The sequence below is a fragment of the Bidens hawaiensis genome, unplaced genomic scaffold (assembly GCF_021521415.1).
Source record: "Bidens hawaiensis isolate Kalapana, Puna unplaced genomic scaffold, B.hawaiensis_p1.1 tig00022880_1, whole genome shotgun sequence".
In the NCBI taxonomy this organism is placed as follows: Eukaryota; Viridiplantae; Streptophyta; class Magnoliopsida; order Asterales; family Asteraceae; genus Bidens; species Bidens hawaiensis.
In genome coordinates, this window is record NW_027493571.1 from 229,898 (window position 1) to 256,334 (window position 26,437).

Below are 26,437 nucleotides of genomic sequence, written 5' to 3' on the forward strand. Positions count from 1 at the left end.
TCAATCATGGAAGTTAATCCAGTATTTTTTTTTTGAAAATATTAGATCTCTCGGTTGCTTATGGTTTTCCAATAGACCCAATTCTTATTAACTCTGTTGGTTAGGTTGGCGTGATTTTAATCCTGTGCACCCAAATGTTTTTTTATTTCTTAATTATTAGTTAAACATATAACCCATCATTTACCTTTTTCATCACATTTCACATTTTACCCTAGTATAACACATGTTCTTTAGTGTGGAGTGTGAAAGCCTCTTTGCTAGGATGACGTTTACGTATCGCAAAATGTCATTTTGTACATAACCCAACTCACACTTACCGTAACACATAACTTGAACAATGCTTGAAAATATCCCTAATACCTGAATAAACCTTCCTAAGATAGAATGCTAACCGTCCATACTGAATTTGACGCTCCAAACCTAACTCACACAGGAATGCCATTCAAAGAGTATACTCACCACTATGGGAAAACCCGTTAAATCATATTTCAAATATGAGATTATAAGATCACAAACCTTAACTGTTAGCAATATTATACTATTAAACCAGAAGACCTACTCCTATAAAATATGACCTCAAACTTTTTTTTTTCTGTAACTTGTGTGTTTTAATTAATAACGAAATTAGCAAATAAAAACCAAATTATGTCAACGTAGCATAATATTATTCTTCCTTTTTTTTATAAAATATAGATTAATATAGAAACATAGATATTACATCAACATAGCAGGTAGGCGGGCAACAAGCTGCGCCGCCACCCCTTTCTGAATTGCAAACCCTAACCTGCTAAAGACATACCCATGCCCCTTTAGAGTTGACACATTGCTATGCACAACCTGTTGGACCATGGTTAGGAAACGGATAGCTTCCGGTGCCAAGGATCCAAAGGTATCAAAAGTCAGAGGGACAAAAACATGTTGGTTCTTTTCGTAGGCTTTAGCATGTTTCTCCACCTTCTTCGTTTCAGCCATTTTCATTGCTTGCCCAGCTACAAACCCATTATCCCTCAAACCAGCTAAAGGAGATACCCCTGTGAGGTCAACACAAGCGTGTTTTCCCCCGGCCCAACCAAAGACGAGCAAATCTGCCGGTCGTAGAGTGGATCTCTCTTCCGTGGGGTCTGTAAGGAAGTTTACGAGGGCTTCCTTTTTAGCTGATATCCCAGCTTGCCTTAAGATGTCCCAAAGAACGTCCTGCACCCAACCATGTCGGTATTTGAACCGAGGGATCTCCTTGCAATGAACCGCATGCTCTCCGAATTTATCCAAGCAAGCCTTACGGTAGATCGGACATGTTTCGTCTTCTGGGTACATTGAGACCGTCAAACGGTACTTAAGAATGGCCCTATACTCGACCGCAGACATGCTTTGGCCCAAGCCATCAATCGGGATAACGGTCAGAAAATCTTGGGCATGAGGACCTTGTACGCATTCAATAACCGCCTTCTGTCGGAGGGTCAATCCAAAAACTTCTCCCAGGCTCTGAGTGATTTTGCCAAAAAGGGCATTCGTCAAAGTTTTTTGAGACTTTGGTGGGACGGTGTCCTTATTAGAGAAACCGCCAAACTAGAAAACTAAAACTTCATTTTACCAAAGATAACTAAGAGATGGTTTATTGGTGTCCAACCCAGATCGTTTTCACACTTTTATTTTAGCATTTTTCCTCTCCCTTGGGTTAATAAATGATCTTGGTATCCACGTAAGCCTATAACCTTAAATTTATGTGACCACGAAATGGTCCTTTTAAGATTCATTGTCTCTTTATTTGTCACACGTACCCTCATCAACATTAAAAAATCCGACTTATTTAAATGCAGATTCGAATATAATACCAGTCAAAGTGTAATCACGATCCTTCTATTTTTGTAAATTTAGGTAGCTAATTTCACTATTTTTATTTTATTTTATATACTAGTTTAGTTTCTATTTACCCATTTCGTCAGATAATTTTACGTCTTGTTCTTGAGTTTTTTAACTAAGGAAAGAAAAAGGAAAGGGGATAGAAGGATAAGAAATGGAAGGGAATGAAAGAAAATTTTTTTTAATTAGGTGTGTTCTTGAGTTGGAAGAAAATTAGAGGAAATGAAGGATAACTATTTTATCCTTAGTAATCACTCCATTTTTTGCAGGATAATTTATTGGGAAAAAACATCTATTTAATCCCTCCTAACTCCTCCTACTCCTTTTCTTTTCATCCTAAAAAAACTCAAGAACACCAATTTTTTAATTATCCTCAGTTTCCTTTCCTTTCCCTCCTTTAAAAAACTCAAGAACAAGGCGTTAAGGTTCTCATGTGAAAAACGCATTTCTCTTATCTTTTAGTAGCAATATGTAGATAGAGATATATTGTCATGACACACAAAACAAATATTATGTATTTTTCAATCTTACAGAATTTAAAAGTATATGAAAAATGTCTAAATGTAGCAGTTATTGTTTTCTTTCATCGTATGAAGTTAAAAAAAATAACAAATAAATAAACAAATAAAATAAATAAATTTATGAACCAATTAGTTTAATTATCCATTTCTATATAGAACTTACACATTTTTGTAGATACTTGTCGCGAGATTAAACACAAGATGAACAAATTAGTTTGATTGTTCCTAATGCGTAAGTGAATGATACAAAATTATAAAAATATGAACAAAATCCACTAAGATAACCTATAATTTCTAGAAAGTCACTTATGAAAAAATAAGCTTTTAATTCTTATTCTTTTTTTATGTTATTAATCATTTCCACAACTATAATAAAATATATAGATATATATAGTTCGCAAAATTGCATATATGTATTTGGTAATCCACATATGTATAATATACATTGGAAAAGATATACGTATTTTTCACAAGCAATATATCACTGTTTTTAACACTACAAAAGCCAATGTGTTAGGTGATGGAGTGATACGAGAGAGATTTGGTGTTTCATGTAATTCATATTCGATTTCTGCTACAAATATTTAGTTTCAGTTGCATCGGGGTGATGATGGAATACTAGGCAAATATATGACTTTCACTAGTTGGATTCTTGAACTGGACGAATTTTATTCAACCGCACTGTCGTGTCTTCGGGTAAGTGTTTACGAACATTGGTGCGCTTTAGCTAGGTGAGAGTTTTTCTCAAATTGAAAGATAAGTGTATCTCGATATGGTGAATTTAGCAAGTAGCCCATTTACAGGTTTCGTTTACCGTCCAAAAAAGGTAAACACTATATATATATATATATATATATATATATATATATATATAAAGCCAGGGAATAAATATATACCCATTTCCTCTTGTGATCCTCCATAAATACTACTCTCATCCTATCTCTCACACTCCCTCCTGCCCACTACTTTAAGAAAGTTTAATTGATCATGGTATGTCCAAAACACCCTATTTACTTCTTCAAAAGTTTGTATGCTTAATCAATTTCATGTAACATATTCTATAGTTCATGTTTATAAAGAATTCCATAATAATTGCATGGTATATATATATATATATGTTTATAGGGAATCCGAAAGCCTGCTTGGTTAGAAGCACTATTCAATCAGAAATACTTCCAGGCGTGCACAATTCATGCCAACTCAAAGAAGAACGAGAAGAATATTTGTTGTGTGGATTGTTGTATAAGCATATGTCCACACTGCGTCCACTTTCATCGCTTCCATCGACTTCTTCAAGTTCGACGTTATGTATACCATGATGTCGTGCGGCTAGAAGATCTAGAAAGACTTATCGACTGTTCAAATGTTCAAGTATGTTACAAAATGAAAAATAAAAGAAAATTTTAATTACAAATTAGTAAATAGTATATAATATAATGGTAAAATAATGATTGTTGAATTGGCTAATAAATATATTGATTTATCAGGCTTATACCATTAATAGTGCAAAAGTTGTGTTCCTCAAGAAGAGACCTCAGAACAGGCAATTCAAAGGTGCAGGGAACTATTGCACTTCTTGTGATAGAAGCCTTCAAGAGCCTTTTATTCATTGCTCTTTAGGGTGCAAGGTATCTTTGCTGAATTTATGTTCTTTATATAATCTCTATATTTATTTTGGAATTAAAATTCAACTTAATTTTAATCCAAGGATGAGTTTTTTACCAATTCAAAAATCATATACTATAGCTTCTTAAACACTAAAAATTATTTAACTTTATTTGAAAGATTTAATAGTTGTATAATCTTCTTAAATATTGTATATTTATAGATCATCAAAAAATACCTTTTTCCAAAATTGAATATGATCTTTATAAAATTGATGATCATAAAGATTAGGGTTTCATTTTTTAAAATTTTTTCTACTTTTATATCTTATTACCTTTTGCTATTTTTTGTTAGTAGGGGATCATTATACTCACTTGTTTGAATTGTGGAAATTGTTAAATTGTATATTTTACAAAATTTACAAATATTTTTCCTGATAAATCTTTAATTTGGCGACAACCAGAAGACCCAATTCAATCTTTAATTTGCTACAAGATTAAATTAATTATCAACAAAGCAATATCATAATATAACAACTTGAGGATATGAAATATGTGTATATTAATGCATAGATTGTGCATGTGTATATGCATGCATATATCTGTTTTGAGAATTCCATAAGCTTTTCTTTCTTTTTCCGAGCCTCTTGCTTTTTGTAAGTGTTTCTCTTTTAATTATAAGTGATATCGGCGTTTAAAAAAATATATTTTGAGAAGGTAAAATTGTAGCGTTAGCATCTATTATTTAAGTCTAATTGTGTTTGAACATCTTAGGTGGATTTTGTGCTCAAGCATTATAGAGACCTCACACCTTTCCTAAGGGTATGCACTACATTACAACTTGGCCCTGATTTCATCTTTCCCAACGACACCGGGGATGATGACATGACGAACGAGACGCCACACTCAACCATCGTGGACTCGGATGACCCGATGAGCTCGGGGTCAGGCTCGTTTGGGTCCGAAACCATGTGCACCGGGTTCGTAAGAAAGAAAAGGAGTGGATTGTATACATGTGAAAGGTTTTCTAGTAAGGTTCACTCTGAAGAAGACATGGCCACAAGCATGAGTAGAAGAAAGGGAGTTCCACAAAGATCACCAATGTGTTGAGAAATAAGTTAGAGATAAATTAATAATACCTCTTTTTGGTATTTCCATGGTTTATTTCTATTTTTTTCTAAAAATTTTAAGATAATTTTACTCATGCAACCACACACACTATCTCCCTGTATGATGTTTTTTATAGGTTAATTAATTACTTGGTCGGGGTGTTTTGTCTTAATGGCATCACGTGATTCCCAATTCCAAGCAATTGTTTTGGTCATTTTTGTAACATTTTAACCCATTATTCATTTAAATATTATAAACCAATATCACGAATTCAAGGGCTTATTAACCTTTATTTATAATATGTTTCCATCCATTTAATAATTTATCACATTAATTTATTCTTAAATTTTGACGATTAAAAATCTTAAAATAGTAAATTTGAAGAAAAGGTTGGAGATTTAAAAAAAGAAGACAATGTTTTGGAACTCGAGTCTAACCCTACTTTCGAAGAGTTTTGCATCCCAATGTGTTTTTATAACCGACTTAATGTGCTTCTTGGATTCCCTTCTTAAATTAATTAATTTATCATAATATTTATGTAGATTTTTTGAAAATTTAATAATAATAATTCGGGTTAGTTAGGGTTAGATCTGGGTTTGAATATATATCATGAGTATGTGTACTTTCAATTCGGATTAATAGTTATTAAAATCGGGTTTTAGAATATGGATAAAAATGAGAGCTCTAATAAAAACTAAATTAACTTAACATATGAAAAGTTGAACTTATTTTAAAATAAATGTTTATTTTCTTGGATTATACAAAAATAGTATGTACATATCTTTGTATTCATGATGCTGTTCCTGAGAATCAATGTTCGAAAAGTTTCCTTTGACTTTGACTATATGTGCACAGGCTATGGGATATAGGGTGTAAGAGTTAAACCATTCGGACAATTTGTTTTTTGAGAAAGGAAAAAGACGTATCCCTAAAAAAATGTTAGGGTGTTGCTTCATATGGCATAAATAATTATTTTAAAATCTTATTATACAATATATTACAGAATGAAGCAAGGAACGAATTAAGAGGGAAACTTATAACGTCATGTGTAGTGGAGAGGCTACAATTAAGGGTAAATTGTGACACGTGGCGCCCAGTCAGCAAAGGGGGCGAATTTGTTTTTGGGGTGTAATGGTGTAGGGGTTACAAGTTGGGCCTACGGTGTCTTTTTTTATTATTTTCTTTTTATAATTAAACTAATTAAATAAAAACCAATTTATTAAAATAATTAAATAAAATTGCATTAAAATTAAAAAGAAATACAAAAAGAATACATAACTAACTCGGTTGGCGTACATGTTTAGGTTCGGGTCGTGAAATTGAAACGGATAGCTCGGTTGGTTTAGGTTCATCGGGTCCATTGTAAGTTCACGTTCGGTTGGTTTTGCGAACCATGGTGTTGACCGAAAGGAGAGAATAGGTGGTTCGGGTTGTTTCTAGGATTCATTTTGCATATACATATATATACACACACACACAACATATATGCATATACATATATATATATATATATATACATATATATACATATATATTACACACACAACATATATACATATACATATACATATATGTACAATAGTAATATAATAATAATATATAATATAATAATAATAAACATCTTCTTCAACGGCCGACAAATATATCCTGTCCCCGCCCATTTTCGCCCAATTATCGCGGGGGGGGGGTGTTCCACCAAAAAATCGCCCCATTTCGCCCCAAAGTTTCGCCCACTACACTCGGCCTAAGAGATCAACTTATCATACTTCCTTCATCCCTCTTTTAAGGCTATGCGTAGTGGACGTGGCGCCCAGTCAGTAAGGAGTGAGAATTTGTTTTTAGGGTGTAATGGTGTAGAGGCTACAAATTGGGTCCACAATATCATTTTTTATTATTTTCTTTTTATAATTAAACTAAACAAATAAAAACAAATTTATTTAAATAATTAAATAAAAATACATTAAAATTAAAAAGAAATACAAAAAAATACATAACTAAAAATTTAAAAAATACATAACCAAAAAAAAATACTAATATCCATAATATTCGCGCATTTTTTCAATTCGTTGTCGTTGCAATAATGCGGCCTCTTGGTGTAACCCGACCGCTTTGAGGGATTCGTTTTCTTCACTCATTTCCCGCAATTTCAACATAGCGGCAATCTTTTCGTGTTGCTTGTTGCTTTCTCTCATGGCATCGTTGAGTTCCTCGACACACTTTTTGTATTTTTTGATGATTTCTCTCAGGGTAGCGGTGAGTTCTATGGAATTTGGTTGGTTCAGGTTGTTTCAAAGATTCATTTTGCTAGATTTTTTGAAGAATGTGTATGTTTATATAGATGTGAAATGGAGAAGAAGGATATGAAATGGAGAAGAAGTTTTATGTGTAAATAGATATAGAAATATATTGTTTTAATTACCTTTTTTTATTGTTGACCGCTGTCAAACGGTCAAATAATTAAAATATTATTATTTTCAACACACTCGGCGACAATAACACCCCGCCCCCGCCCCATTTCGCCCACTTATCGCCGGGGGGGGGGGCGGTGTTCGCGCTCAATGTCGCCCAAATCGCCCAAACTGTAACACCCTGACTAAAGCGGAATACGCCCGAGTGTGACGTACAGATTGCCCAAAACACATGTGACACTATTAAGTGACAATATTATCATTAATTAATTTATACATCAAACATAAGTTTGTAACAAGAGATACAAGGAAAATACAAGAATAATTAACAACTTGTCCATTTATTAATATAACCTAAGTTCTAGTGTCTTATGTGTTTCATCCTCTAATAATTATACCTGTAGCATATATATAAAATAAAGTCAACTAAATGAATAGTTGGTGAGTTCACACAAGTTTTTGATATACATACATAAAAATCATACAATTTCATGAACAAGTGTAAATGAGCAAGTAATGTCCTTTCCAACTGGGATTGTGCACCAGCGTACTCAGATAAGTGCAAAGGTCCTTTCCAGTTGGGATTGTGCACCAACGTACTCGGATAATGAGGCCCTTTTCCACTCATAACAAATGTATTGAGCGCAAAGGGGGGCGTATGATCATACTATCTTGAAGTAATCCATGAGCAAGTAATTTGTAGCAAGTAACAAGTAAACACACAAGTCCATGTAGCGAATTGTAGTTTGTAAATAATGAATAAACGAAATTGAATTGTTGATAGAATATATATGCTACCCCCAAAATAGTTAAAAATGGTCAAAGGGGTGTGAGAAACTCACTTTGAAGTTGAAGACAAACTTGAAATAAAATCGAAAGTGCGTAATTGAAACCAAAGCAATTGAACGTCACGACCTAAAATAATAAAAACAAAAGAATTACCAACTAATTATATGGAAAATAAAGTGTTTGTTTTAAGGTTCATGCATTATTATTTATATATACTTTTACCCATTTTATTGTATTTTAATATTAAAGTTTAATGGATTTTGACGATTTATTATTATAATATTATTTATAAGTTTTATACTAAATTTGTATATAATAATGTTACGAGATTTTAGCGTTGCCGGTATTGTTTTATTTTAGTATAAGCGTTTGTCGGTTAGAATTTATATAGTTACAACGTTATTATATATTATCTACATTTAACGAGTTTTAACGAGCGGTTTGGTTTGTAAAAGTTGATACTTGAACGAAAATGCTAATGGAAGTTAAAACAACCTTTAACTATAAAAATAATTTTATGTATTTTGTATGATTTATAAATGTATAATTAATTTGTTGTAACTAGTAAAAATGGTTTAAAAAATGAAATGGGTTTGCTGTGACCCGGGTTCGAACCTGGGTCTCCATGACCATACAAAGAATACCCAACCACTATACCAAACTAATTTGTTGTTCAAAGATGAAAACTGATAATTATAAACAAGTTGTTCAACTTCATCTTCTTCATCCTAACCCTAGGGTTTTCAATTCTCCAAATCCAGACCATGTTGGGTTAATATAGATTATGGGTTTTGTTAGACGGGTCAAAACTAAGAAAATCAATCTGTCAATTACCTCTACTGATGCCAGAATGAGTTTGAACGACGAGTTGGCCGGAACCGATAATATAAGAACAATTGATGATATTCGCAAGTTTTTTGTGTAAAAATTATGGTTGTAGCACGTTTAGGATTATATTAGGATGCTATTTATAGTTGTAATTGGTCCGTTGGTTGATTGAATTGAGTTAATGAAACTTAATTATTATCCGGCGGTTTAGGGGATGGATCCAAACGTTGGGGTGTTAATACACGTAAATGGGTCTTGATTAGGTGTTAATACGATAGAGAAACGAGTTTTTAACATTAAAAGTTATTTAAAATGGCGTTTTGGATGTGTTTTAAGGTTGCCGGAATGTTTCTACCGTCGCCGGAATTTGGCCTCGCCAGAAAAACGTGAGGGAGGGAGAAGAGAGGGCCGGCTAGGGTTTTTTATTATTATAATATTATAATTTAAATTCCAATTTTCACTTTAAGCCCCTCAACTTCTTAAATATGTATATAAACAGTTTTTGCTTTATTAATGTTTAACCCTTGAACTTTATAACCATATGTAACTTAATCGAAACTTGGTATATTTTATTATCTTGGGATTGTTTACGTTTTATACCCGTAGAGTTTGGAGATTGATTATTTTATAAACTTGTATAGCTCGGAGATTCGTTATTTGAACTAAACAGGTAAACAATGAACGAGAAATAACTATAAATCGTCGTAATTAGTATTAAATGATAAACGACAAAACGAATTTATTGAAACGATACAACGGGTCGGTTAAACGAATTCAATATAAAAATACAAAAACGAATTTGAAATATATATATATATATAGTGAAATGATCCAATACGAAAATGCTTAACGTACAAATACGTACGCGAATCGATCCATGAAATCACATCCAAACATCTAGGAATCGTCAATACATATCTAATCAATCATTGCTTCACCGAAAAAAACAATTTTGGATGGTTAATCGATCAATTTTTCACTTTTTTTCACAAAGACGGTTTCTGAGCGTTTAATGAGGGTTTAAGGTTTTGTGAGCGTTTTAGGTTTTTGCCTTTGTTTTTTGCCTATAAGCGTCTCGCGTACGTTAATTTACATTAAGCATTTTCGTACAGTAACTGCACCCTATATATATATATATTTAAATAGAAGAAGAACTGAAAATTTAAAATGGGTCGGGTTTTCGGGTTTGAAAAGTAACGAATGTTAAAAGACTTACAACTTTTAGAATTTTCGTCCCGAAATTAAAATTAAAATAAAAATTTAAAAGAGAACAACTAATAAACGGAGTAGTTGGAAATTTTTAGCAATTTTATAATGCACAATTAAAATAAAATAACGTAGATTTTTGAATGACCCGAAAGAACGCCACAAATTGGAAATATGACAATGATACTTATATATAAGATGTACCAGCGGCGTATCCACCATGCCCTTATCTTATTGTATTTGTCCCGTTCTCCAAAAATCATTCCAAGTTCCGAGTTATTTCACTCAACCGGACTTATTATATTTTTCATGCGAGGACTTTGATAATTACGTGTCGACCCATAATTACCTCTATCGTCGGATGGTCCATATAGCTTGCCATATTGTGTGGTTTCAAGACATAGACATTTGATAAATAAATAAAATTATCATATAGAACGTTGAAAATGAAAACTAATGAATAAAAATGGTAAAAACATTACAAAATACATCGATAGACCATTCAGGCCAAGGACAAAGCGAAAACACTAAGTTAAGAAAATAAAGCCATCGTGTCTAAAGTAAGTAAATGATGTTGAAAATGAAATAAACGTGGTAATAAAATTAAAAAATGAAACATTTAGAATTATAAACAACGTAACATGTAATTAAAATAATGGGGTCGAGAATAACGTGGTAGGTAAACGCAGCATTTAACCAACGAAATATGAATATGTAACTTGATAACGCATTATGTTCGAGAATAGTTTAAATAAACGAAACTTTTTAAGTATCAAAATATCATGATGTTTAACAAATGAAAATCTCCAATAAAACATAGACGTGACCAATGGCAACGTCGAGATGAATAAACAATTATATCTTATAAACATGTAAATTGATAATAACTCGAAATGAAATGGATAAATGAAATTTTAATATTAAAATATTGAAATCGATTAAGTTTGTGTAAAGAAAAATTTTCCAATAGTAACTTTGTGCTTATCAAGTATATAATTAGAACTTCAAAACTAAAATAAAGTATTTGACTTAGATTGATGAAATCAAGAACAATATATTGGTTCAAATAAAACATTGAGATGAAATAAAGTGAACACTGCAACATATAAATTAATAATTTGAAATAAAATAGATAAACAATAGTCTATTATCACAATATGGAAATCCATTAATTTTGTGAAAGAAAAGTTCCAATAGCAACCTTGAGTTTATCAAAGTAAACAACTGAAATTTCGAAATCAGTATAAAGCATTTGTTCCAAATTGATGAAATCAAGAACCACCAAATGGTTTAAATAAAACATCGAGTGAAAGAGAAGTACACGAATAAACAAAATAATTTTTGTAAAAAAAATATAACGTAACATAAACTCGGCATGTTCATGGAACACAGTCCCGGTTCTAAGTAAACGAATTCGTTTGGGGAGAACCGGTCACCGATAGTACAATGTAGAAATAGAAATGAAAATACAGTTTCTATTAGGTAACTATGTACACATACATGTTCATAGTCCCAATTTCCACTTAACGATTAAGTTTATGGGAAATTGGTCATAGATCCCGAGGTAACAAACGTAAACCGATTCAAAAAATGAGAGTAAGGATGATGTACGAATTTGCGTTTCGTAAAATACAAACGAATATCGATCAAAGATCAATGAACAATCGAAATAACTTCGTAAACATTATTCTAAAGAAGTGGATATAAAAATCACTTTGGGTAAGTTCGAAACATACGTGAAGAAGAAAATAAAGAAAAGTAAATGTAGCTTTTGACGTTTGTCTTCTCAAACGTCAGTTTGTTTGGGGTATGAATGTTGACGTGAGAGATGGTGCCATGATTTCTTAGCAGAAACTTATTGGCGTTAATGAAGGGAAAAGAAATGAATGAATACAACATATATTTTAATTTACAAAAATCGATTGTAAATCGTGATGCTTTTTTTTCATCTCATGATAAAATAAAATTTATTCTATTTTACTTATTTTACTTAGGCAAAAAGTTTTTAGCTATCGCTAAGAGTTGTAAATTTTATGAAACTTTCACATAAGAACAAATGTTTTCTTTTGGCCCGAGACCTAGGTAGAAAGGAAAGAAATGATCGTCAAAGTATCCGACTTGTTGAATGAAAAATTAGGCTTATAGGGCTTAAGACTTGTTTTGAAACAAAAATTTACTTTAAATATAGTTTAAAATTATAATTACATTATTATTAGTGGTGATGATGATACTAGTAATAATAATATTACTAATCATAATAATAATAAAAATATTATTGAATGAAAAATAGTTTCAAAAGGGCTCAAAACTTGTTTGAAGCAAATATTTTACTTTAAATATTATTATATTAATGGTAGTGATGATGATACTAGTAATAATGATATTACTAACAACGATAATAATAAAAATATTAACAATAATAATAATAATAATAATAATAATAATAATAATAAAAATTTTAATAATAACCATATTGATAATTACCGTAATAATAATGATGATGACGGTGATGGTACCAATAACAATAGTAGTAGTAACATTAATAATGATGGTAATATTAGTAACTTTAATAATAATAATAATAATAATAGAGGTAATAAATTCATTTTAAAGAAAATCCATTTGATTGAAGGTTAAAATAACTAAGGATTTGAGATTAGGCGCGGGGTGTTAGTGTAACATCCCGAAATTTCTAAAATAATATTTAATATATTATTTGTGTCGGGTGAAATAAACGAGTTAGTAGAACGATAATAATAATTAATTAGTATTACTAAAGATCATGGACTTGGATTAATTGGTGGATTAAAGGGTAATGGGCCTTAGGTCCATGGGCTTTAGGGGATATAAATACCCCTTTAAACCAACCTAAAATCCTAACCTTCATTTCCATCCTTCCATATTGCCTTCACACTCAAAACACACACATACACCTACACATACACACGGCCGAGAGAGAAAGAGTGCGATCCAAGGCCAAGCAAACGTGATTCAAGATAGATACAAGATCCAAAGTTCATAATCTAGCTAACCGAGACCAAAACGAAAACGTAAAGGTATGATTTCGATCTTAAAGTTCATGTTTTTATAGACGGTTTGCCATGAAACTTGAAACTATAATTGATCGGGTCTAAACGAAAACGTAAAGTAACGAACTTGATGCTAGGACGAACCTAATGAACCCTTAAGCAGATACGGTTCGTATAAGATAAACCGTAGATCTTGTATTGAACGTTTTTGAACTTAAAGGTCCAAACTTTATTCGTTTTCGGGCCAAATCTTATCTGAAAACGAACGTAGGAATGATCACGGGTTTGGGTTGTATCATATCCCTGAGTTTCGCGATAAACGAAGATGATTATGGGAGGTTAAAGTCACACAGCGGATGCAGCTGGGCAACTTCGCCGCAGCTAAGCTCGCTGCTATTAACTTCGCCCCCCAGTAAGTTCGTCAAGCCGAGTTCGCCAAGCAAGTTCGCCAAACTGTAACTTCGCCTGGTGATAATTTCGTTTAATGATAACTTCGCCTAAGGCTAAGTTCGCTAATGTTTAACTTCGCATGCCGTATAAGTTCGCTATACAAGTTCGCTACTAATTAACTTCGCTTAACTTAAGTTCGCTGATGATAAGTTCGCTTAAAATCTAAGTAAGAGAAAACTAATGCTAGACCACTGGATTAGATCAGATGAGTATTGATGCGTGTAACTTATACAGTCAACCGATCTCAGTTGAAGAAGGGATCAACTATCGAAGGAAGATGCAGAATTCAGGTGAGTTTCTAGCCCCATTTTCTTGTTATGTTTTCAGGGCTGTGTGCATACTCGACGTGAAGTGTGAATACACTTACCTTAAGTGGTAAGTGTATGCTATAGATGATATATGTAGTAGCTATTATATAATGCTTGTCTTAGCGTGAACGATCTTCGGATATTGCTCGTATCTTCATGGATAGTGACTGTCAAGTGGTTAATAGTGTGTATGATTGCTATGATGTGACTTGCTTATTATGTATATAATGTGCTGGTAGGAAGTAGGTTATAGACAAGTAGAGGTAGAGTGTGTTAGAAGTGGATAGTGGCCTAGTAAGATTGTTAGTGGCATGACGATAGTACGTGGTAGGGTAAGCCTATACGTTCTTCGTTATTAAAGTGGCAAAGTGGCATAACGTTATTCGTTATTAAAGTGGCATAACGATATTCGTTATTAAAGTGGCATAAAGCGGCATAAGTGGCTAAGCTGTAGGGGTAATTAAGAGGCTAAGCTGTAGGGGTAATTAAGTGGTTAAGCAGTAGCAGGTTAGACAGTGGGTTATGTGTCTTCTGATACGTATATATTGTATGTAGTGGTTGTATGACAAGTTTCCTGATTAACTAGAACTCACTCAGCGTAGCTGACTTTTAGTATGCACGCAGGTGACTTGACCAGAGAGTTGGCATGAGGATGGCACATGGCATAGATTGAATGGCTGGCATCTGAAGATAGATGAAACGATGTTTTAAATATGATGTTTTATGTTATAGTCTTAAAGAAAAGATTTAATGTTTTGTAACAAATTATTGATGTTTTATATTCCGCGAAAAGTTTTAATAAACTATGATTTGTAGAACTGTGTTTATGAGTAAATCCGACGTTAAAGTGAGGCTACCGGGAACGGGGCCTTACAAGTTGGTATCAGAGCAAAGTTCGAGAGATTTAAGCATCCTACATGCTTAGACTCGAACAGAGATTGGGAGTTAAGTAAGAAAAGTAAGAAGATGCCAGTTCAAGATAGCCATTTGTCACTCAAGAAAGCTCAGTAACGGTAAAGTATGTTAAATAATGTATAAAGATGTTTACTTAATTGTTAAAAGAAGGATGTATGCAGGTAGGGATAGGATTTCTTGAGTGTTTGATTGATTAACTGTTTATAAGTAGAAAATAGCACAAGTGAAATCACGAAGGGAAGTATGTAGAGTCTGAGGAGTAATGCAAATAGTTAATTACACTTGATCAACGTCATTAGCTACCTACCTTACGAATCACGTGCTAAATAATTCCTTGAGTGATGACGTTTGTGTTTTCCATTTTAGAATACTAATGGCTGGAGCTGGAGAAATTGCTGGAACTGGAGGTCGCACGGGGCGTCGTGGTAGGCCACGAGTGGTCCGAGAGCCCTCTGTTGAATCGGCTGCTAACGCCGGGGAAGAAGGAAGCGCAACTGGAGGAAACCCGAGCAACAACGAAGGGGTTCAACTTGACCCTGCGGTTCAAGCAGCCATTGTTCAAGCTGTAGCCGCTGCTATGAAGAACTAGAATCCCGAAAGATCTGCTGGAAGTCATGGAAGAACTGCTGAAGGATCAGGACAGAATGGTAGGAAAGATGGTGAGGGATGTAACATCTGCCCGAATCCGACCCGACCCAGATACCCGTTTTCTGATCCGATTCTTTTTATGATTTAAAAATTTATTATAATCTTTATAAATCTAACCTTTAATAAATCTTTATGTATATATATATTTTTAAAATGTTTCTTCCGCCTCTCCTTCCTCTTCTTCTCTTTTCTTTCCGCCGTCCCGCCTTCTTTTCTCTTGTCGCCATCCCCCCCCCTTGTTTAACCCTTGAGCCTTGAACCCCTTTTTCTCTTAACTCCGTGCTTGTCTTTTGGCTCTTCCCGCCTAAGGATGTCTGCGCAGCTCCACGCGCTAAACTCCTTACAAGGAAGCCTGCGTGAAGATTGACTGTTCCTGCGCTACGCGTTAGGAACTATAGTTCTTCCCGCGGCGCGCTAAGAATGATACTTCTCCGCGCGACGCGCTAAGAATTGTAGATCCTCCCGCGACACGCTGTAAATTTGTAGTTCTCGCAGCGCGCTAAGAATTGTAATTCTTCCCGCGACGCGCTAAGGATTTATGTTCTTCCCGCAGCGCGCTAAGGATTTCAGTTCGTTCCGCGACGCGCTAAGGATTTGTGGATTCGTCCCGCAGCGCGCTAAGGTTTGTCTGTGTCAGCCTTCTGTGTGTGCCTTCGCGCTCACGCACTCAGCTTTCTCGCGCTAAGTCTTGTCTTTTATCTTGATTTATCCAGCCGTTTACCTTTGGTGATATCTTATCTTTTGTGCTGTTGACCTAACTTGCTTTGTCTGAAAAGTTACTTTCGGCGCAGCATGCGCGTCAATCCTATTGGTTGACAGAAAAAGGTGACTGACAATATCTTTTGAGATCTTCTTTTCCTTATCTTGATCAGTGTTTGCCTGACATATCCCATGTGCTGTGAACAGTAACCTGACAGCTTTTTCCCCTTTTCCTGCTGCCATATCTTTTGCTTAGATTTGGTGAGATATTTTCCCCTTTTTCCAGGATTGTGTTCCCTAGGGTTTGCCTATTTATACCCAGCCTTTTCTTTAACATTTCACATACAGACACTTAATCTCTTCTCCTTCTCCCTGCTGAAGATCCTTGCAGCGCAGCCGTCAACATAACTCCAGCTCTCCTTGCCTCTGTTTTTCTTTCTCTTCTTTTCTGCCCAGATCTCGGTTAGTAAATGTTTATAATTTGTTTAAGTAAATCGATGCATATTACCTATGGTTAGTTATAATCAAGACACTAAAACCAATCGTTAAACCGATAATCTTATTTATAGGTTAACTTTGCTTGTTTGGTTCTTGCTTTATTTATCTTCATCGCACCGTTTATCATGTGAGTTATCTCGTACCTAATCCCTTTTTTTTATTTTTAATGTTTTGGGATGTTCATGTGTTCATACAAACTTAGAGTCTTAAACTGTTTATGAACTTTAGTCGCGCAGTGTCCCATGTGTTGAGGATGTTTACTTGGCTGTTATTTGTATGTGTGTATCATTAACCGCTTTGTTCGGCCTATTCCGAAGTTTTCATGGATCCATTGGATGAACACGGGAGACCAATCGTTTACGGTTTTCTTTGTTTACACTTGCACAGTATGTTTTCTCGTTTTTGTGCTCAATTGGGAGCACGGATTGAACTATGAGCTATGATCTATCTTAGGCTTGATCACAATCTGATTACACCCTTGCTAAACTCTAGACATACACGTGTTGCGCGCAGATTTACTGTATTGCATTAAACTTGATTTCTCACCAACACGCAAGTGTTTGACGTTTATTTTAACACATGTTCAGGTTTGCAGTAGCTGTTTTGGAGCTTGAGGTCACGTAGGAAGTTTTCTTTTATTTTGGACCTAGATTAAAATGTATCAAGACAAGTTTATGTTGATCGAATACTTTGCTTTATTATATAATGATTTTTGTTGATTTATGTTATCTTGTGTTGCGCTGCGCGCGCGCGATAAATGTGTATTAATAAATATTGACACCCAATAGTGTCACGGGTAATGAAACAAAATGTGGCGCCCCGATGTATAATCCGCCTTTGGTCGGGGTGTGACAGATTGGTATCAGAGCTCGTTGACTTTAGGATAGGTGGTTAGACATAACGACCTAGAAAACTTAAGTCCCCTCTCGCGCATGAGAGAAATCTCGTGTTTGCGCGCTTATTGTTAATTACTCGTTATTTATAAATATGCTCGCGCCTGCGCAGTATATGATTTTATGTTTTATTCCGCGATCTTTCGATTTTTATTTATGTTCGTTTGTTGGAGTTGAAAATCCGAGAAGTCATGGTGATACATGAATAGTTGACTTTCAATTCCCATTTACTTTATATTTTTAAGTTGAAGATTGAAAAGTCATGGTGATACATGAATTGTCAATCTCCAATGCTTATTTACTTGTATATTTTATATTGAGGATTGAAAAGTCATGGTGATACATGAATCGTCAATCTCCAATACCCGTTTGCTCGTATATTTTTTTTTTTTTTGAGAATTCGGAAGGTCATGGTGATACATGAATTGTCGATCCTCGATTCGAATTTGTTACCTTTATTAAGTCTGCATATAAAGTCATTTACTTTACCTTAACTTTTGTTAGCAACTAACTTCGCGAAACAAGCTTTAACAAGGTTATACTTTGCGCTAAAACGGTTTCTCATAACATGATATTAACTAAAACTAGAACTTTTATAGAATGCCTCCGCTATCAGCTCGTCATCAGAGGAGAGAAGCCGCGCGCAGACGTAGGCAGCAACGTTCCCAGGAAATGGCCGCCGCGATAGCCCAAGCCTTAAACCAAAACAATATCAACCACTCTGGTTACAATATTAAATCCTTTAATGCGGGTAAACCTCCAAAGTTCACAGGTCTCGAAGGAGCCACCATAATGCTCCAGTGGCTCGAGAAAATTGAAAACACTTTTCTCCATACCCATTGCCCTCCAAACCAACGAACCTTATACGCCTCAAGTGTCCTGGAATCTAGAGCGCTTACTTGGTGGAACGGAGTAGCTCATGCGCGTGGCGCAGAGGTTGCTTCTAGCATGCTCTGGGAGGAATTCAAGGAACTTCTGACGCGAGAATTCTGCCCTCCCAACGAAGTCAAGCGCCTTGAAGAGGAATTCTGGAACTTGAAGCAGTACAGTGGCGAAGCGCGCGAGTACGCGACGCGCTTCCACGAACTAAGTTTGCTTGTCCCTCACCTTGTTACCCCTTCCCGCCGAGCCATCGAAAAATTTCTTGGGGGTCTTCCCATGGAAATTCAGGATTCTGTATGGGCGAGAAACCCAGTAACCCTCTCTGACGCCATCGAGTTGGCCGCTGTGCTCAGCGACAACCATGTCAGAGCAGGAACCCTGTTCCTGCGGGGAACTGAAAAGACCAAACCCACCAAGACTGACCCAGAACCAACAGAAACCAAGCCAGAACCCTCAAACCATAAACGAAGGCGCAAAACCAATCATCAAGCTTACGCGCTTACTAACCCACTCGTTGTCCAGCAACCCCTTTACCAACCTTTAGTTTACGCGCCTAACCCACTGTCTACCTACCCAACTCCCCCTGTAGTCCATAACTATGCCTTAACTAATCCTGCACTCCCTACCCCGCCAACTAAGAAACCCTACACAGGAAATCAGCCCTTCTGCCCAACCTGTAAATTTCATCACCCAACTCAAGCCTCGTGTAGGCAATGTAACCAATGTGGCCGCGCTGGTCACTCTGCTGAGTACTGTAGAGTCCCTCCCGCCAACCCAATTGTGCAAACACCACCAACCTACCCGCAGAACCCACAACCGACATACCAGAATCCCCAACCAAGATCGTGCTTTAACTGCGGTGATCCCAGTCATTTCCGGAACGCGTGCCCGAGGCTACAAGTACAGATTACGCAAGCGAATCCGGTGAACCAAATTTCGAACCAAGTGACGCGATGACAAACTTTTATTATAACCGCGCACCGAGCGCAAGCGATTAATGTCGTAGTTAATGGTACATTTTTTTTAACGGGCATTATGCATCTATACTTTTTGTTACTGGTGCCGATAGTTTATTTCTCGCGCGTTTGAGCAGAAGCTCGCGCGACCGCGCATTAACTTAAGGAAAACTTGTTGAATTGGCTAATGGCGAAACTATTTTAATAAACTTTATAATCATGGATTGCACGCTTAACCTTAATGAAAACGATTTTTTTTTTTTTTTTTTTTTTTTTGATCGACCTTATCCCCGTACCTTTTCTTTGCGCATCCTACTTCGAGAGAAATTTCGGGACGAAATTTCTTAAAGTAGGGGAGACTGTAACATCTGCCCGAATCCGACCCGACCCAGATACCCGTTTTCTGATCCGATTCTTTTTATGATTTAAAAATTTATTATAATCTTTATAAATCTAACCTTTAATAAATCTTTATGTATATATATATTTTTAAAATGTTTCTTCCGCCTCTCCTTCCTCTTCTTCTCTTTTCTTTCCGCCGTCCCGCCTTCTTTTCTCTTGTCGCCATCCCCCCCCCTTGTTTAACCCTTGAGCCTTGAACCCCTTTTTCTCTTAACTCCGTGCTTGTCTTTTGGCTCTTCCCGCCTAAGGATGTCTGCGCAGCTCCACGCGCTAAACTCCTTACAAGGAAGCCTGCGTGAAGATTGACTGTTCCTGCGCTACGCGTTAGGAACTATAGTTCTTCCCGCGGCGCGCTAAGAATGATACTTCTCCGCGCGACGCGCTAAGAATTGTAGATCCTCCCGCGACACGCTGTAAATTTGTAGTTCTCGCAGCGCGCTAAGAATTGTAATTCTTCCCGCGACGCGCTAAGGATTTATGTTCTTCCCGCAGCGCGCTAAGGATTTCAGTTCGTTCCGCGACGCGCTAAGGATTTGTGGATTCTTCCCGCAGCGCGCTAAGGTTTGTCTGTGTCAGCCTTCTGTGTGTGCCTTCGCGCTCACGCACTCAGCTTTCTCGCGCTAAGTCTTGTCTTTTATCTTGATTTATCCAGCCGTTTACCTTTGGTGATATCTTATCTTTTGTGCTGTTGACCTAACTTGCTTTGTCTGAAAAGTTACTTTCGGCGCAGCATGCGCGTCAATCCTATTGGTTGACAGAAAAAGGTGACTGACAATATCTTTTGAGATCTTCTTTTCCTTATCTTGATCAGTGTTTGCCTGACATATCCCATGTGCTGTGAACAGTAACCTGACAGCTTTTTCCCCTTTTCCTGCTGCCATATCTTTTGCTTAGATTTGGTGAGATATTTTCCCCTTTTTCCAGGATTGTGTTCCCTAGGGTTTGCCTATTTATACCCAGCCTTTTCTTTAACATTTCACATACAGACACTTAATCTCTTCTCCTTCTCCCTGCTGAAGATCCTTGCAGCGCAGCCGTCAACATAACTCCAGCTCTCCTTGCCTCTGTTTTTCTTTCTCTTCTTTTCTGCCCAGATCTCGGTTAGTAAATGTTTATAATTTGTTTAAGTAAATCGATGCATATTACCTATGGTTAGTTATAATCAAGACACTAAAACCAATCGTTAAACCGATAATCTTATTTATAGGTTAACTTTGCTTGTTTGGTTCTTGCTTTATTTATCTTCATCGCACCGTTTATCATGTGAGTTATCTCGTACCTAATCCCTTTTTTTTATTTTTAATGTTTTGGGATGTTCATGTGTTCATACAAACTTAGAGTCTTAAACTGTTTATGAACTTTAGTCGCGCAGTGTCCCATGTGTTGAGGATGTTTACTTGGCTGTTATTTGTATGTGTGTATCATTAACCGCTTTGTTCGGCCTATTCCGAAGTTTTCATGGATCCATTGGATGAACACGGGAGACCAATCGTTTACGGTTTTCTTTGTTTACACTTGCACAGTATGTTTTCTCGTTTTTGTGCTCAATTGGGAGCACGGATTGAACTATGAGCTATGATCTATCTTAGGCTTGATCACAATCTGATTACACCCTTGCTAAACTCTAGACATACACGTGTTGCGCGCAGATTTACTGTATTGCATTAAACTTGATTTCTCACCAACACGCAAGTGTTTGACGTTTATTTTAACACATGTTCAGGTTTGCAGTAGCTGTTTTGGAGCTTGAGGTCACGTAGGAAGTTTTCTTTTATTTTGGACCTAGATTAAAATGTATCAAGACAAGTTTATGTTGATCGAATACTTTGCTTTATTATATAATGATTTTTGTTGATTTATGTTATCTTGTGTTGCGCTGCGCGCAGCGCGATAAATGTGTATTAATAAATATTGACACCCAATAGTGTCACGGGTAATGAAACAAAATGTGGCGCCCCGATGTATAATCCGCCTTTGGTCGGGGTGTGACAAGGGAGTGAAGGGTGACTCGAGTGAAGCTGGATCGGTGAAAGCGGATGATGGAAAGGGAGGCCGAGGTGGGTGTAACTACAAGTCCTTCAAAGGATGTGACCCGCCAAAACTGACTGGTCTAGGAGACGCAATCGCTACTCTCCAATGGATAACCACCATGGACAAAATTATCCGAATTAGCGAGTGCCGTCCCGACCAAGCAGTGGGTTACGCCACTCAGTCATTTGAAGATGAGGCTATGTACTGGTGGGAAACTGTGGAACAAAGGAAGACCCGAGAAGAGATTAGGGCAATGAGGTGGAATGACCTAAAGGAGTTAGTGCTGAAAAGGTTCTGTGCTGATGCCGAAGTGGAGAGGACCGAGATGAAGTTTCTGAATCTGAAGGCGGGAAAGATGACACACCGTGAGTACACCACTGAATTCAACCGTATGTCTAGGCTGGTGCCTGACATGGTGAACACTGAGGTGAAACGGATCAAGTGCTACGTCAGGGGATTTCCCCAGAAGGTCCGCATGTTAGTCAGGGCCAACAAACCTGTTACCTTTGAGTCTGCGGTTGAGTTGGCAGAGATGGTTTATGATGATCTGGCGGTGGATGATGTGGAAGTGGAAAATAAGGAAGAAGGGAAAGGAATCAAACGAGCTGGGGATGTCGTGGAGCATGAATGGAGAAAGACACAGAAGATGGCAGATAGGGAAACATGCAAAGTGTGTGGGAAGATGCACTTGGAAGAATGCAAGGCGGGTCCAAACCAGTGCCACCGATGCGGGAAGAAGGGACACATCTCCCGTGAATGCACCGAGGACCAAAAATGTTACAAGTGTGGTAAGTCTGGTCACATAGCTAGGGAGTGTGGAGAAGCCGTGACAGTGGGGGAAAGAAGAGGGGATGCGTGAAAGGATGGTCTATTAGCTGCTGAGAAGGTTGCAGAAGAATAAGTGGCTCGTCACAATTGTTTTATGTTAGTACTGTTAAGTGGTGTTTTATGATACAGTTGAATCTATCTTTGTCTAGTAAGCTTGAATGATTTCCTTTTATGTTTTATGATTACATGCGACTTCTTGTGATTTCGTATGAATGACTTATGAATTATTTTGAATGCATGTTGAATGATTTCCTTTTATGTTTTATGATTACATGTGACTTCTTGAGATTTCGTATAAATGACTTATGAATTATCTTGAATGCATGTTGGTTATGATAAATAGTTGTGTAGTGGTAAAGCGTCGCCTTAGGAGTTAGCGTTATTATATAAAACAAGATTCCATGGGAAGACGAGACGAGACTCGGTACATCGAGGGCCTCATGGACAAGCTGCCTTAATAGCTAAAACACATGATCACCGCTCGATGACTGCAAGTCAGGAGTAAGAAGGATGACCCATAAGCGGAAGCGATTCAATAAAGTGCGTAAATATAAGAAGTGTTCCTTTTACAAGGAATAAGCTAGGTTTCAGGGATGAAAACTATTTAAGGAGGGAAGACTTGTAACATCCCGAAATTTCTAAAATAATATTTAATATATTATTTGCGTCGGGTGAAATAAACGAGTTAGTGGAACGATAATAATAATTAATTAGTATTACTAAAGATCATGGACTTGGATTAATTGGTGGATTAAAGGGTAATGGGCCTTAGGTCCATGGGCTTTAGGGGATATAAATACCCCCTTAAACCAACCTAAAACCCTAACCTTCATTTCCATCCTTCTATATTGCCTTCACACTCAAAACACACACATAAACCTACACATACACACGGCCGAGAGAGAAAGAGTGCGATCCAAGGCCAAACAAATGTGATTCAAGATAGATACAAGATCCAAAGTTCATAATCTAGCTAACCGAGACCAAAACGAAAACGTAAAGGTATGATTTCGATCTTAAAGTTCATGTTTTTATAGATGGTTTGCCATGAAACTTGAAACTATAATTGATCGGGTCTAAACGAAAACTTAAAGTAACGAACTTGATGCTACGACGAACCTAATGAACGCTTAAGCAGATACGGTTCGTATAAGATAAACTGTAGATCTTGTTTGAACGTTTTTGAACTTAAAGGTCCAAACTTTATTCGTTTTCGGGCCAAATCTTATCTGAAAACGAACGTAGGAATGATCACGGGTTTGGGTTGTATCATATCCCTGAGTTTCGCAATAAACGAAGATGATTATGGGAGGTTAAAGTCACACAACGGCTGCAGCTGGGCAACTTCGTCGCAGCTAAGCTCACTGCTGTTAACTTCGCCCCCCAGTAAGTTCGCCAAGCCGAGTTCGCCAAGCAAGTTCGCCAAACCGTAACTTCGCCTGGTGATAAGTTCGTTTAATGATAACTTCGCCTAAGGCTAAGTTCGCTAATGTTTAACTTCGCTTGCCATATAAGTTCGCTACTAATTAACTTCGCTTAACTTAAGTTCACTGATGATAAGTTCGCTTAAAATCTAAGTAAGAGAAAACTAATGCTAGACCACTAGATTAGATCAGATGCGTATTGATGCGTGTAACTTATATATTCAGCCGAGCTCATTTGAAGAAGGGATCAACTATCGAAGGAAGAAGCAGAATTCAGGTGAGTTTCTAGCCCCATTTCCTTGTTATGTTTTCGAAGGTGTGTGCATACTCGACGTGAAGTGTGAATACACTTACCTTAAGTGGTAAGTGTATGCTATAGATGATATATGTAGTAGCTATTATATAATGCTTGTTGGTGCGTGAACGATCTTCGGATATTGCTCGTATCGTCAAGGATAGTGACTGTCAAGTGGTTAATAGTGTGCATGATTGCTATGATGTGACTTGCTTATTATGTATATAATGTGCTGGTAGGAAGTGGGTTATAGACAAGTAGAGGTAGAGTGTGTTAGAAGTGGATAGTGGCCTAGTAAGAGTGTTAGTGGCATGACGATAGTACGTGGTAGGGTAAGCGTATACGTTCTTCGTTATTAAAGTGGCAAAGTGGCATAATGTTATTCGTTATTAAAGTGGCATAACGATATTCGTTATTAAAGTGGCATAAAGCGGCATAAGTGGCTAAGCTGTAGGGGTAATTAATTGGTTAAGCAGTAGCAGGTTAGACAGTGGGTTATGTGTCTTCGGATACGTATATATTGTATGTAGTGGTTGTATGACAAGTTGCCTGATTAACTAGAACTCACTCAGCGTAGCTGACTTTTAGTATGCACGCAGGTGACTTGACCAGAGAGTTGGCATGAGGATGGCACATGGCATAGATTGAATGGCTGGCTTCTGAAGATAGAGGAAACGATGTTTTAAATATGATGTTTTATGTTATAGTCTTAAAGAAAAGATTTAATGTTTTGTAACAAATGATTGATGTTTTATATTCCGCGAAAAGTTTTAATAAACTCTGATTTGTAGAACTGTGTTTATGAGTAAATTCGACGTTAAAGTGAGGCTACCGGGAACCGGGCCTTACAGTTAGTAAAAGAAATAAAATGTAGCAAGGTATGCAAAAGAAAATATAGACGAGTTTGATGAGCTTTGTTAAAATCTAAGTATTGAAACCGAAAAATCGTATAAGGTCGACAAAGGATGCGGGGTTAGGATATTGCATGGCGGGAATAAGTTAGGCCTTCCAAAGTATGGAGAGTGTGCTAAGGTCACCACAATGTTAGTAGGCTTGAAGCATGAGGTTAAACATGTGATTGAGACAAATGGTTAGGTACAAGTCTTGGAGATGGGTGAGTGGCGTTGAGTTTGGGTAAGTTTTAGCAATAAGTGGTAACTGAATCTACCACATGTAACATCCTACTTTTGGTTATAATAATAAAATAAATTTCGTCTATTTTATAGTAGGTCGTTATCGGTTTAGATAAATAGAGTATGAGTTGGGCTAGTGTTGGGTTAAATGGATATGGGTTATTGACTTGGGTTATGAAGGAAAGAAGGAAGGACAATGGGCTTAAGCCCATGATCCCTAAATATATAAACCATAATCACCATTTAATTCCTCATTTACACATATCCCTTACACCACCCAAAACACACACTTAAGCTTTCTCTCTAGTCCTCTCCTTACCTAAACCAAAACCAAGAAGGAAACCAAGCACCGACCCGAGGTAATGATAGTATGATATTGTGTAAACCCAAACCCGTTAGATATGGTTACGAAACGACGAGCCGACACCGTTAAACCGTTTAAGTCACAAGATCTGGATGGAATCGGGTATAAACCGAACCTAAGATGAGGTTAGGGATCACCCTAGCTCAAATCTGAATCGAACGGGGCGAAAAACGGTGAAAAACGAGTCAAAACTCGTTTTTCCGGCGACGGCGCCGGAAAAGATACGAGGTTAAGGGAATGTCAGAGAATGTTCTGACATTCTCTGACCTAACCCTATTTCGTTAACGGAGGATTAACGAACTAGAGGCAATTCGTCAGCTGATTCGCTAAGGAAAGATTAACGAACTAGCCTTAGT

General features: G+C 36.6%; 1 protein-coding gene across 1 annotated transcript; it reads left to right on the plus strand.

Moving 5' to 3' along the window:
* Positions 1-3,286: 3,286 nt before the first annotated feature.
* LOC143566383 (protein RGF1 INDUCIBLE TRANSCRIPTION FACTOR 1-like) lies at positions 3,287-5,129 on the plus strand. The gene is made up of 4 exons (XM_077053108.1): positions 3,287-3,371; positions 3,507-3,752; positions 3,869-4,009; positions 4,760-5,129. The coding sequence occupies exons 1-4, from the start codon at positions 3,369-3,371 to the stop codon at positions 5,093-5,095; spliced, it is 726 nt and encodes a 241-aa protein (XP_076909223.1). The 5' UTR covers positions 3,287-3,368; the 3' UTR covers positions 5,096-5,129.
* Positions 5,130-26,437: the final 21,308 nt, after the last annotated feature.